Below are 13116 nucleotides of genomic sequence, written 5' to 3' on the forward strand. Positions count from 1 at the left end.
ACTGTGCCACGCAGCCAGGGATGCTCCTTGCCACGGCCACCGCTCCCCGCTGCAGCGGGGACTCCAGATTTTGTGGTGGGCTGCTTTTGCTGTTCAGCGAAACGCAGTTGCTGTGATTGTGGGGGAAACGAGAGTGCTTCATTTCACTTCTAGGTAATTAAGGTTTTCTTTTTGATTAGTAACAACCCTCATGCCATTTCAGTCACCTGTGCTGGAATGCTTAGGGCAATAACTCCTAGTAACGAGCTGCGCTCATCGGGAGAGGTAATTGTGCTGTGGGGCCGGTAATGTCGGCCCCTCCACAAGTGCTGCTTACACAGCTGGGCTCAGCGCCTCTCGGCGGGCTCTTGGTGGAGTCTTATTTGTTCATGGTATGTCAAAAATCCGCTGAGCCCTTGAGAGAGGGAGATAGGACAGCAGCTCGCCCTCCTCCCCAGCTGCTGCAGGGAGAGCAAAGGTGCCTTTTGCCGAGGCCCTGAGGGGCTGCCCTTACTGGGGCCTGCGGGCCCTGAGGGGCTGCCAGCGTCCCTCTGCCCCCTCAGCTCACCTGAGCCCCCCCCGCCCCCTCTGCCCCCTCAGCTCACCTGAGCCCCCCCCCCGCCCCCTCTGCCCCCTCAGCTCACCTGAGCCCCCCCCGCCCCCTCTGCCCCCTCAGCTCACCTGAGCCCCCCCCGCCCCCTCTGCCCCCTCAGCTCACCTGAGCCCCCCCCCCGCCCCCTCTGCCCCCTCAGCTCACCTGAGCCCCCCTCCGCCCCCTCAGCCCCCTCAGCTCACCTGAGCCCCCCCCCGCCCCCTCTGCCCCCTCAGCTCACCTGAGCCCCCCTGCCCCCTCAGCTCACCTGAGCCCCCCCCCCCCGCCCCCTCTGCCCGCTCAGCTCACCTGAGCCCCCCCCCCGCCCCCTCTGCCCCCTCAGCTCACCTGAGCCCCCCCCGGCCCCCTCAGCCCCCTCAGCTCACCTAAGACCCCCCCGGCCCCTCCGCCCCCTCAGCAACCCACTCGGGTCCCCTCCGCCCCCCTCAGCGTCCGCAGCGGCCCCGTGCCCCTCCCCCTGGCGGCGCGGGGCGGGGGCGGGGCGTGGGGGCGGGGCGGGGGCGGGGCCGGCTGATAGCGGCCGGTGCCTGGCGCGGGCCGGCACTGCGGCACTGCGGCGCGTGCTGATGGCGGCCGGCGGGGCGGGGGCCGGGGCCGGGGCCGGGGCGCCCCAGCGGCCCTACGAGCTGGTGGTGTTCGGGGCTTCGGGCTTCACCGGCCAGTTCGTGGTGGAGGAGGTGGCGCGGGCGGCGGGCGGCCGGGCCCTGCGCTGGGCCGTGGCCGGGCGGAGCCGGGAGAAGCTGCAGGCGGTGCTGGAGCGGGCGGCCGAGAGGCTGGGTACGGGCGGCGGCGGGGGGGCGTGACGGGCCGGGGGTCGGGGTGCGGGCGGCCGAGAGGCTGGGTACGGGCGGCGGCGGGGGGGTGTGACGGGGTGCGGGCCGCGGCGGGGGCCTGGGTGCGGGCGGCGGCCGGGCGGCGGTATGGGCCGTGCCCGAGCGGCTGGGTGCGGGCCGCGGCGGGGAGGGGGGTGCCGGGCCGCGGCCGGTGTCCCGTGGCGGCGGCGGGCGGAGCGGCCGGGCCGAGGCGGGGCTGGGCCGCGGCCCCGGGGCGCGGCGGGTGACGGCGGTGCCCGGCGCGCAGGCAGAGCGGCGCTGGCGGCGGAGGTGGCCGTGCTGCTGTGCGACGTGGGCGACCCGGCCTCGCTGGCCGCCGTGGCGAGGCAGACCCGGCTGGTGCTCAACTGCGTGGGCCCGGTGAGTGCGGGGCGGGAGGGGCTCCCCCGGCGCCCCCCGCAGCCCCCGCCCTGGGAGCGGTGCGGGGCCGGGCTGGGGCAGGTGGGGGTTGGGCTGGGGCCGCTGTGGGTGCGCGCGCTTTTGGTTGGGTTTTTTTTTTGTTTACCTGTTTCTTATTTAAGTCTTTCACGGGCAGCGTTAAGAAACGGTTTGTGAAGTGGGGAGGGGCGCTGGGCCGGGCCGGGGTGGGTGCGAGCTGTGCTGGGGTGGGAGCGGCTGGGAGAGGAGCCCCCACCCCGCTGGGTCAGGCCTTGGCCCCTTTGAAACTGGGGGAGGGGGTCGAAGGATGAGCTGGAAGCCGGGTCCTGGCACCGTCTTACAAGAGTATTTAAGCAGGGAACGTGCTACTAGTATGAGTGGAGGAAGCATAAAGTGAGACAGGCTGTCTTAAACTGGCCTGGGTGATTTTATGTTACAAAATAGGGTTGTCAGTGCCACAGACTGTTATGGGCCATGAAACTGTGCTGCTCCTCCTTCCCACTGGTGCTGTGCCGTTTGTGCCCCCCTTGGCAGCATGAATAGCCACCCAGTGTTTGCTTTTATTGTGGGTACATTTGTTAAGTCAAGCACGCTGGGTGAGTTGGGGGGTGTGGGGTTTATTTTGCTACGTGCGGTGTTCTCGCCTTACTACAGTACAGGTTCTTTGGAGAGCCCGTGGTCGAAGCTTGTGTTGAGAATGGTGCGAGCTGCATCGACATCAGCGGAGAGCCCCAGGTACGTGACAGTGGAAAAATGCTGCCTTATACCAAGGATCCATCAAAGGAGTCTCTGTGGTATACATTTTGTGTTTCTGCTCACGCTTTTGAACGTGAAGATGACTTCTGCCTCCTAAGCTATGGTTTTTCAGATGCCTTCGTTATTTTAACAACCTTTACTGTGTATTCCTTGTATGCTTTTCCTACTCTCAGGCGAGAGCCTCTTGGTTCTCTCTAGAAATGCAAAAATTTTTGAGTTCTGCTTCAAGTCTCAGTTGTGATGCCATGTAGGAGTTTGGTGTAGCTCACATCCTGCTGCCCTGCTGTGACACTTTTGTGCCATAAAACAAGAATCATATGTATCTGTCTTAAAGATGCCTGTAAGTGGTTTGCCGTATGTAGGGTGCTATAATGTGACAGTAAAATGCTAATGGCTAATACTGAGTATGGCCAGAGTTCCGCTTAAAATACTTGTTCTGATTGTGTTTTAGTTTCTGGAAGGAATGTACCTGAAATATAACGAAAAAGCAGCAGAAAAGGGAGTATATGTCATTGGCAGCTGTGGCTTTGACTCTATACCAGCTGATATGGGAGTCCTGTACACCAGAGACAAGCTGAAAGGTGAGTGACTGGAGCGTGACCCTGTGTTGAAAAAGAAGGGCAGGTCATGCCTTCACCTCGCTTCCTAAAGCTGCTGTGTGTACATGGAAGCTCTTTTCTGTCTCTTTTTGCCTGCCTTCACCAGCTGACCAGTTTCAGCCAAATCTAGTAGACAGAACTTCAACAGTAAATCGTATTCCCATTAGACTGGACAAAGCTGGTCATTGGGTGGAGGAGGGGTTCCAGGCAACGCTGCTGACCGAGAACAGAGCCCACAGGTCCCAGCAGCCGGCTGTGGGTGTCCCTAGGCAAGCCTCAGCGCACTGCCGCGTGTGCCCAGGGTCTCATAGGGAAGAGACAGTGGGTCCAGCAAGGTTGCAGGAAAGGGCTCGAAAATCAGTGGGTGATGGGGTGTCCGAAGTTTTTCCTACCGTCAGCACCGAGAAGCTGCTGGGTGAGTGCAGTAGGTGGTGCCACACGGTGCCTTTTTCTTTAGGGGCTGCTAGACAGTAACTGAAAGAGGGCAAATATATTCAAGAAAAGATGTGAGATGATTTAATTCTATGCAAATAGTACTCGATCCTAATCTCAAATGAGGATAGTTTGTTCATCAGGTCTGACTTCACATTGGAAGGGCTAGTAAGAGTACGCAAGTGCTTTGCTTGTATGTACCATTAAAACTGCTATTAAGTGGGATTGCTTTACATTAGAGTGTATCATCAACTTTTCAGTTTAAGAAAACTCAATCTGGATCTGATTGGAGGGAGAGGCAAGGAAATGAGTGTCTGGTTGTTCATGGGATTATGATCTGCTGTCTGATACTTGTTTTAAATACAGATGGGTTTTATCTCTTCCTATTTTGACTTTATGGTTATTACCACCTTGTTGCTTCCTCTGCTGAAATTTGCCCCTACAAGTAGTTTTACAGTCTCTGAAGGAACTGAGCAAAGCAGAACAAAGCAGAATTTGGAGGAGTTGTTTTGCTGCTCATCCCAACTAAGGATTCTTTGCAAAACACAGGCTGTTGGAAAATGGAATGTTTTAGGATACCTTGTGTGTTTCAGGCTTTTTGTGGGTTGGTTGGTTGGGGTCTTTTTGTAGTTAAGGTCTACCAAAATCTGTAAGCCCATCTCAGTCTTCACAGCCAATGTCACCCTTTATTTTGAAACTTGGAGAAAATTTAAATATGGCTTCTAATAATATTTTTTTTTCATTGATTACTTACATGATCTCATTAACTAGATATGACAAATGAAAACTGTAGTGGGTAAAGATAATATTTGTGACCCTTATTGAAGTACTTTACATGAGAAATTTGGTATTTACTAACTCAAAGAGCTGCGGAACTTCATCTTATGTTTATTTTACTTTGAGAAAAAGATGCGAGATTGCCTTTTCAACTGCCAGTGTCAGTGGCTGGCTGTTTGAGTCTAGCAGAGCGTGCTCTGGCTTTGTGAACTGAGTGCATATGCCAAGTCATGTTTTCTCCTCCCTTAAAGGTACCTTAACTGCTGTCGAAAGTTTTCTGACGGTGAAGTCTGGGCCTGAGGTTAGTTGCTTTATACCTACTTGGAGACTCGGAGGTATTTATGATAACATCACCATAGCCTATTAGAGTAAATGTTGTGACATTAATTCAGACGAAGGAATGAGCTGGCAGTACTTTGATGATCATGAGTCCAAGAACATTATTCTTTAGGAGCTAATAAAAGTATCCTAAGCAAGCACCCTTTTTTAAGGTTGGTTTGCATTGTCTGTCGACCTAAAGCTTGTTGTGTTAACCTGTATGAAGAGATGCTTAAGTTTGTGCAGAGATGTGGGAAGGAGTCGCACACAGTAACAGGTACATAGTGTGTTGCCAGCAATCCTAGTGTTTGGCTGTTTGGTTTTTTTGTTTGGGGGGTGTGTGTTTCATTACAGTTTAGTGCGTGTAACGATAATACGTGTATGTCATAATTGTAATAGTGTCATAATTCTAAGGACACTATTAAAATAGTGCAACGATGACCTAAACCAAGCTGGTGTTGGTGCCCAGCAGTTGAACATGCTGCTTCTCCTGTCCTGAGCACCCATCTTGACAGATGGAGCCCAAGTCACAGCCTGTTCTTATGAACATCTGGAGGAGTGGCAGAAGTCCATAGAATGGCAGAGTAATACCCACCTGTTAAAGGACAGAGGAGAGCAGTTAATGAGAATATATAAATCTGTATGTTGGCTATAAAGGTGGTTTAAGTCTGTAGTATAAGTTGTAATTGTTGACAAGAAGGAATTTAAGTAATGAGAATTAAATACAATGGGATGGTTAGGAGAGAGAATTGCATACCTATGTGTTAAATTATGTGGGACCTGAGCATGATGCAAATTGTATGGAATAAGGGGTGGAGATAGTGTTGGGTCTGGCTGAGACGGAGTTAATTTTCCCCGCAGCAGCCCCCACAGTGCCGTGCTGTGCACTGGGAGCCAGGAAGGTGCTGATAACACCCCAGGGTTCTGGCTGCTGCTGAGCGGTGCTGGCACAGCATCGAGGCTGCCTCTCCAGCATTCCCACACACACAGCCAGCAGCCGGGGGGCGGGCAAGGTCCCGGGAGGGGACACAGCCAGGACAGCTGACCCACACTGACCAAAGGGATATTCTGTCTCATAGGACATCTACTTGGCGATAAAAGCTAAGAGAAAGGAGGAGGGGTGAGGGACATTTGTTACTGCGTTTGTCTTCTGGAGCAACCGCTATGCATACTGAAGCCCTGCTTCCCAGGCAGCGGCTGCGCTTGCTCGCTGATGGGAAGGAGTGAAAGGATCTCTTGTTTTCCTTTGCTTCTGCAGGCGGCCTTGGCTTTTGCTTTATTAAACTGCCTTTATCTTGACTCACGAGGTTGGGGTTTTTTTCACCATCTTACTTTCTCCCCTCCCTGTCCTACAGAGTGGGAGGGGGGAGTGATAAGAGTGGCTTGGTGGGCACCTGGCGTTCAGCCACCATAACCCACCTTGGCTGTATTGTGTATGGCGTATTGAAATACATATTTCAATATAACTTCAATGCATGTGATCATAATACACGTATGTGGCAACTCTAAAGGCCATTATGAAAACATGTGAAAACAATACGTGAAACTGTATTATTTCTGATACTGAATTAATGACTGGTTTATGGTGTGTCACCAGGGTTCTTGTGTACACGATGGGACCTGGAAGTCAGCTGTTTATGGCCTCGCAGATCAAGACAACCTGAGGAAGCTTCGTAAAAGGATAGGATACACCCCTGTTCCAGTAGTTGGTGCAAAACTTAAAAGAAGGTATAAGAAACATAAGATGTGAGACATGCCGTCTTCTAACGGTTCAGTATCTATTACAGAGATTGTTGACATACCATTGAATACTAAAAAGATGCATTTAGGACTTAGCTATAATATGAACACATAGATGCTCATCTAATAGAATTGAAGATAAGCTCGTATTTCACTGAAAAAAGAACATGACCCAGCATTTATGGAGTCTCAAAGTTACTTTGTTCTAAGAGACTTCTAGTGGCCTGGCAAACTTCTGAGTTTGATTTCGGAAGCGAGCAGTAGAACAGAAGAAAGAAATGTGAGAAGAGTGTTATTCTGGTCATCGAATTCAACCTTGCTGTAGTGCATGGAACCAGGGATAAATTTGGAATGGTTTGCTTTCAATGAGAGAAATGATGATGTCCTAAGAATGCTTGAGAAAAAGCCAGTACTGGTAGGGCTGTTAGGATCAGTTTCTTTCGGTTTGCGTGAACATTAACACTTGAGGACTTTTTTTCTGACCCCCCCTTTTTTTTTTTTTTTCCCCCATTTGCAGAGGACTTGTGTTTTACAGTCAGGAATTCAAACAGTACTGCATTCCATTCATGGGATCTGATGCTTCCGTTGTGAAACGGTCTCAGCGTTACTTGCACACAGAGTTGCAGGAAACACCTGTAAGTTACAAGTATGCTATGTCTTTATTACACAAATCCTTCCTTTATGTATTAAGTGTTCTTAGTGCAGATCTGTGTAATAGGGTTTCTGTAGCAGGGTAAATAGTAATGAAGTACAGCGTGCTTTTCCTTCTGATCACCTTTGGAAGCTGCCTGACGTGACGTGGCCCAGGTTCTGGGTGTGTTGGCCTGTTTCATACTGCTTGATACTCTGCCTGATGTGCTCACTTCCTGCTGCTAGCGAATAGTTTTGAGCGTCTCTTGTAGGTTTCTCATGCTGTCTGATTCCTGGGTGTGTATTTGTAGGGAACAGAAGCCCTGAGTCACAGAAATATTTGAAAGGTAGGCTTCCTGATTTTGGGGAATGACAAAATGCATTAAATTCTGTTCCTGTGCAAAGCCTTTTTTTAGTAGTAGAGCTTCCACAAGCATCATAGTCTCTGTAACCCTAGTCAGGCCAGTATAGTGCAGTCAGCATTCTGATAAAGAATCCATATGCTGCTCACTTGTATCTGGAGATGACTTTGACGCCTGGGTCTCTGGCGTGCAGAGTAGAGGCAGTGTGAAGCGGTGGTGGTGGAAGAGATGTTTAGGTTTTGTTTTCTGTGGTTCCCTGAGAGATCAGCCCCCACAATCTGTGTAACAGCTGTGCAGAATCACAGGCATCAGTTAAGGGATGAAGGTGAGATAAGGCTCTAAAAATGTACTTGGAAACTACCAAGGAGCAAGGCTTGCTATTGCTCTTCCAGAATTCTAAAGGCAGGCCTCAGTTTCTCTTTAAACTAAAGCACAAAGAGGAGGAAAGGAGGATACCTGGAAAGAAGCCTGAAGTCGGATACCAAAACACATCTTTAAGGTTTCCCACTCTTACTTACTGTGCTTGCTCCCTCATACTGTCTTCTCATAGGATTTGTAAAGTGAAGCATTATTCAAAGAGTTGTTTAGAACTAAGACAGTTGTTTAAGGCCCTATTTAAACAGCTATCTGTTGTGTCAAACAACTGCATCCTAATTTGGGGATATTTATTTTTACAGATGAATAGATATAAGAATTTTCATGTAAATTCTATCACTGAAGGTGTATCTTTGCCTCAGGTGCAGTATGGCGCTTATGTGAATGTGGGTGGTCTTGGCTCTGTTATCAAGCTGATGTTTGCTGGCATTTTATTTCTTCTTCTTGTGAAGTTTAGCCTTGGAAGAAAACTTCTGACAAAAGTAAGTAATCAAAACACAAAAGAATTGAGTGTGTGTAGATTTTTTTTTTTTTTTTTTCTCTCTAGTTTACTGTTGGTCTCCCTCCATTTCCCCTCTTATTATGTAGTACCCGGCTTTTTTCTCTGCTGGACGCTTCACAAAGGAAGGACCAACTCAGAAACAGGTAACTGACTGTTTTCCATCACAATTACTGAATAAATGTGTTATGGTAACGGTAGAACAGTGATCTAGAGGCAGCTGCTGGGCCTCAGAGAAACAATTCCTAGGTGCACATTGTGTGTGCCTGTTCAGATAGCTTTGACTATTAAATAATCATGCCCTCTTTTATTACACATTGAAGTGTGTAGAACTTATAGGAGGAAAAAACCAGATCATGTTGCTGGGTCTGATGTATTTATGCGGACGGATCACAGCACTCAACCTGTCATAGGTGATGGCAGAGTGAGACTGAGTATCAAAAACCCAGGACTGAAAGCACTGAGAGAATACATGGACTTCAGTAACAGTTCCAACAAAGTGGAAGTGATTAAAAATTTAATGGGATTGCACCTTTTAAGCAACAGCTCAAAATAACTATGCTCATGTTTAGATAGCTCATAGTATTTGGTACGGTAGATACTTGTATTTACTACTTGTGCTTGCCTGATACAAGGGAGTTACTGTTTTGGTGACCATGTGTCTTGTCGGCTGCAGATGGACGGAACCTCGTTTACAATGACTTTTTTTGGTGAGGGTTACAGCGAGGGGCAAGATCCCCAGAATGGCAAACCAAACGTCAAGATCTGCACTGAAGTGAAAGGACCAGGTACATACGTTAGTAGCAGCTCACAGCTTTTGTCTTGCGTTCTCTGCTCTAAAATAGGTGTATGGTTCCACTGCTATGCCTTTGTCCATGCAGCAAGCACTCCTTGAGGGTTAAAGTCAGCAGCCTTAGCAGAGCGTCACCTTGGACACTAGCGTTTTTTGAAATGGCCAATTTGTGTGCGTTCTTGCCCTTCTCTTTCCTTCCTTTCGCTGTTGCAATTTTCATTTTTGCGGAGTAGAGCAGTTAAAGGGAGAGTGCTTTAATAGTTTTCAGTTGTTACAGCCTAGACTTTACGCTTGCTTCTCTCCAGTCTGCTGTGAGCAAACTGAAATCAGATCTGGCATGGTTTCATTTCTAGCTACAACATACTTACGTTCATATCATTCCTTTGAGGGGAGAGACACCCAGAATGTATATTCAGGAAGGAGTTAATGAAGCTGAGTTTCCTTAAATACCTAGAGCTGTCACTGAATGCAGCAGTCTCACAGAGAAAGTCTGAGTTTAAACACGGGATGGGGAAAGCTCTTGCTGTCAGGAGGAGCCCTCTGTCACTGCGCTGTGGTCACTCAAGGCTGTTGGGTGGTTAGAGCCCTGCCTTTGAAGCAGGATTTGTCCAGATTAGATCTTAAGGATTTCATCAGCTACTTGGAATGAGTACCAGGTAAAAAAGTTGGTTTTAAATGGAGAAGGCTATTTCATTGCCAAAGAGATCATTTTTCAGCATGCTGTAGGTAAACCACATACAGTGTGTAGAATATAATCTTGGTTTTGGTTTTTATTTTGTCAGAGCCTGGCTATGTTGCCACCCCAATTGCCATGGTTCAGGCAGCTCTCTCTCTTCTGGAAGATGCAGCTTGTCTGCCTAAACAGTAAGTACTTTCCCATGCCAAACCGCTTGATCTCCCTTAAACCTACTGGGCACTTTCTCTTTGAAAATACAGACCTCCTAACCCTGTGGATTTCTGCATTACCACAAAAATGCTTCACCACATGCTGATTCAAAGCCACTTACTCTTCATCTGCCCACCTTACAGTTTGAAAGGATGTAGTCACAGGTGTTTAGTAGCACCTAGTGCATCAGTGTCTGTATTTCCAGATAACTGAATGATTTCTATTGAGTTTGAAATGAATAGGTGCAGAAATGAACCTGTGACTATAACCGGTTTGCCAAATCCCTCGTATGCTCTCCTATGGGACAAAGCGGCTTTTTCTTTCTTAGGCAGAGAAACACATCTTTGACTTCAAAACAAGGTGTCAGTTCAATCACTGCACCAGTCATGTTTTTCTCTTTTCCTTAACAGAGGTGGTGTGTATTCTCCAGGAGCTGCCTTCTCCAAAACAAAACTGATTGATCGTCTCAACAAACGTGGTGTTGAGTTCTCTGTTATTAGCAAGCCTGAAGTCTGAAGTCCAAACATAACTGTATGAACTACGACCCTTCCTGGGTGTGACTCCAATAAAACTCATTTGGCTGTAAAAGCCTAATCATAAAATAGTTTCACTGTGCTATTGTTTACAGAAGAATGAGGTAACAGTTATACCACTATTTGCTATAGTGAGCAAACCCATCAACGGTATTGAGTTTTAATTCACAAGCGCATTAAATCAGTGACTTCCTGGGTACTAGCTCTGGACTTCTGTTTAATCTCTTATGTAAGTTTTAAGTTAATGAAACCACCATAGCATCTGCTTCACAGTTAACCACAGCCTTCTCCCTTCACCCGGTTCTGCAACTGTGACAAGCAGGCAGGCCCTGGATAACAAAGTGCCTTAGCAGATGAAACCGCTAGTTACTCCTCATGCCTGTTTGGGAGAGGCGCTAGTACTCTGGGGTGGTCTTGCTTCCAAAGCCTCAGTGCCTGTAGTGAAATAAAGGAGTAGTTGTGGTTTTCCAGAGTTTAAAGGAATAGTTTTGTCGTCTTTTCCTGGGTTATAATAAAGATCAGCTGACTCTACTGTTGTGTTAAGGTCTGTTGACTTTCACCTGTATTACAAGTGGGCCTGTAGGGAGCTCTGCTAAAACGGAGAAAAAACCCAGTAGGTCTGTTACTACAACCATGAAAGGCAGTGTTGTAGCCTCTGGTGTGCAGGACAGGCAGTGCCGGGGGAGGGGGGGGGGGAGGGCTATTTATGGGCACGGGCTTTTTTTTTTGTTGTTGTAGGAGTAGAGCTTCTGAAGTACTCTCAAGACAGAAAGATCTCCCTCTTGCAGTAGCATCATATGCACCATTCTCTATTAGCAGGCAAACTGCATGCACATGGTGCTCTGCAGTACTGGAGCTTGCCCAATGGATGCAGTGCGCTGTCTCGGGATGCTACAGGTGCATCTTCAGAGGTTCGTACCTTAACTGTGGTACCATTGCTAACCTGAGGGTCAAAAATGTCTGCCATACAGCATGGAAAGGATCAGGGTGTTTATTGAAGTGGCAAAGGGGGATACTGAGGGGGTGTAGCTACATAGTAAAAGAAATTATTATAATACAAATATATTTCAATACATATCATACATGAAAAAACTCAAAACTAAATACATGCAATATGATACAAAATACATACAATACAGCGTACTATACAAAACACAGAAAACAAACAAAAAAATACAGCACAAACAATCTGAAATGATAAATATCATACCACACTACAATGTGATGCATATAACATGCTAAATGCTGTAATTGTAGAGTACATACACTACATAACGCAAAGGAAAATACAGCACAGTTCAATTCATACAATAAAAATATAATAAAAAAATATATGATAAACAAAACCCAAAGCAAAATACATAAAAATGTAAACAATGTATGTTACATATAAGAAAACACTGTACAATAGGATACCAAAAAAAACGTGATACAATACATATGATACAGAACACACCACACTACAAAATACAACAATACGACCCACAACAGGTCCTCCGATGCAGCAAAGGGGCTCCAAGAAGAGCTGGGCATCAAACAAACTGCTCCTCCGGCGCTCCCTGCTACCCACTGCTCTGCTGGGGCGGCACAAAGCCATCCTCTGGAGAGGTGCCAGGACAGGCTCCTCTGGCGTGGTGACACCAAGGACACCACCGGGACGGCGACACCAAGGGGTCCTCCCGCGCAAAGCAAGAAATGGCGCCTCCAGGGCACTGCCACCATCCGCTCCTCCTCGGCAGCGTAACAAAGGTGCTCCACTGCGGCACGACGAGGGGCTCCCCGGGCACTTCGCCACCAGCCGCTCCCCTGGGGCGCTGCGCTATAGGGCTGCTTTGGGGCAGCGCCACTGGGGGTCTCCAGGGGCAACAGCATCAGCACTCCTCCGGGGTGGCGTGAGCGCAGTACAGCACAACTCATACCAAGCTGGAAAGAACAGACTTGAAATACAATCCGTCATACGACGCATTACAAACAGCCCAGCAGAAAACACCAGATGTACCGTCGGATACAAAATACAACCCGACGCACACCACACACGAGGCAGGAAATACAAGATGCAACTCAAGAGACCCTCAGTACAAGAAACACTAAACCATGCAAAACCAAAACAATACATACAGCACCAAATACAACCCAGGCGAGAGCACGCAATACACAGTAATACACGACTATGCAGCGCATACAATATGGAATATGGAACACAAAACCAACTACCATATGCTCCACCAGGTACACCTCCCCCCACAACCCATCCCCGACAAAGCACACTGTGCAGGCCACGTAAGACACACACAAGGCGCCAGACAGTCGAATACACCAAACCCAACGCCGTACAGAACAGCAAACGCAATGACGCAGCCGTGACCGGCTCCCCTGGTGACGTGTGCCGAAGGGCTCTGCCGGGGCGCCGCCGCCATTCAGGGCTCCTTCAGCGCGGGGCGACGAAAGGCTCCACAGAGACGGCCTGGGCTGCGTGTCGAACGTGTCCTCCAGGGCTGGCACGATGCAGGGCTCCCCCGGCTAAACAAGCCCAGCCCCTGCAGCCTCGCTCAAGACACACACCACCAAAGAAGTGGCAAGAGCCAGGACATGACAAACCATAGCGCATGCCAC

At 49.0% G+C, this 13116-nt stretch overlaps 1 protein-coding gene across 2 annotated transcripts; it reads left to right on the forward strand.

Annotated features, from left to right (window-relative positions):
* Positions 1–1109: 1109 nt before the first annotated feature.
* SCCPDH (saccharopine dehydrogenase (putative)) lies at positions 1110–11034 on the forward strand. Of its 2 annotated transcripts, none has more exons than XM_056344380.1 (12): positions 1110–1369; positions 1673–1785; positions 2458–2538; positions 3011–3140; positions 4619–4668; positions 6283–6413; positions 6943–7060; positions 8155–8274; positions 8381–8437; positions 8968–9079; positions 9867–9948; positions 10381–11034. In XM_056344380.1, exons 1-12 carry the CDS (start codon positions 1159–1161, stop codon positions 10484–10486), a joined length of 1311 nt encoding a protein of 436 aa, XP_056200355.1. In that variant the 5' UTR covers positions 1110–1158; the 3' UTR covers positions 10487–11034. The 2 variants fall into 2 exon arrangements, with proteins under 2 accessions (XP_056200355.1, XP_056200356.1); XM_056344381.1 differs by lacking the exon at positions 1110–1369 and adding an exon at positions 1406–1433.
* The last annotated feature ends 2082 nt before the right edge of the window (positions 11035–13116 follow it).

This window comes from Falco biarmicus, chromosome 6, assembly GCF_023638135.1.
Source record: "Falco biarmicus isolate bFalBia1 chromosome 6, bFalBia1.pri, whole genome shotgun sequence".
Classification (NCBI taxonomy): domain Eukaryota; kingdom Metazoa; phylum Chordata; class Aves; order Falconiformes; family Falconidae; genus Falco; species Falco biarmicus.

Coding starts and splice junctions, on each gene's coding strand:
- SCCPDH (XM_056344380.1), top strand. CDS start 1,159: ATGGCGGCCGGCGGGGCGGGGGCCGGGGCCGGGGCCGGGGCGCCCCAG. Junction 2,539..3,010: donor ACATCAGCGGAGAGCCCCAG/GTACGTGACAGT, acceptor ATTGTGTTTTAG/TTTCTGGAAGGAATGTACCT. Junction 3,141..4,618: donor CACCAGAGACAAGCTGAAAG/GTGAGTGACTGG, acceptor CCTCCCTTAAAG/GTACCTTAACTGCTGTCGAA.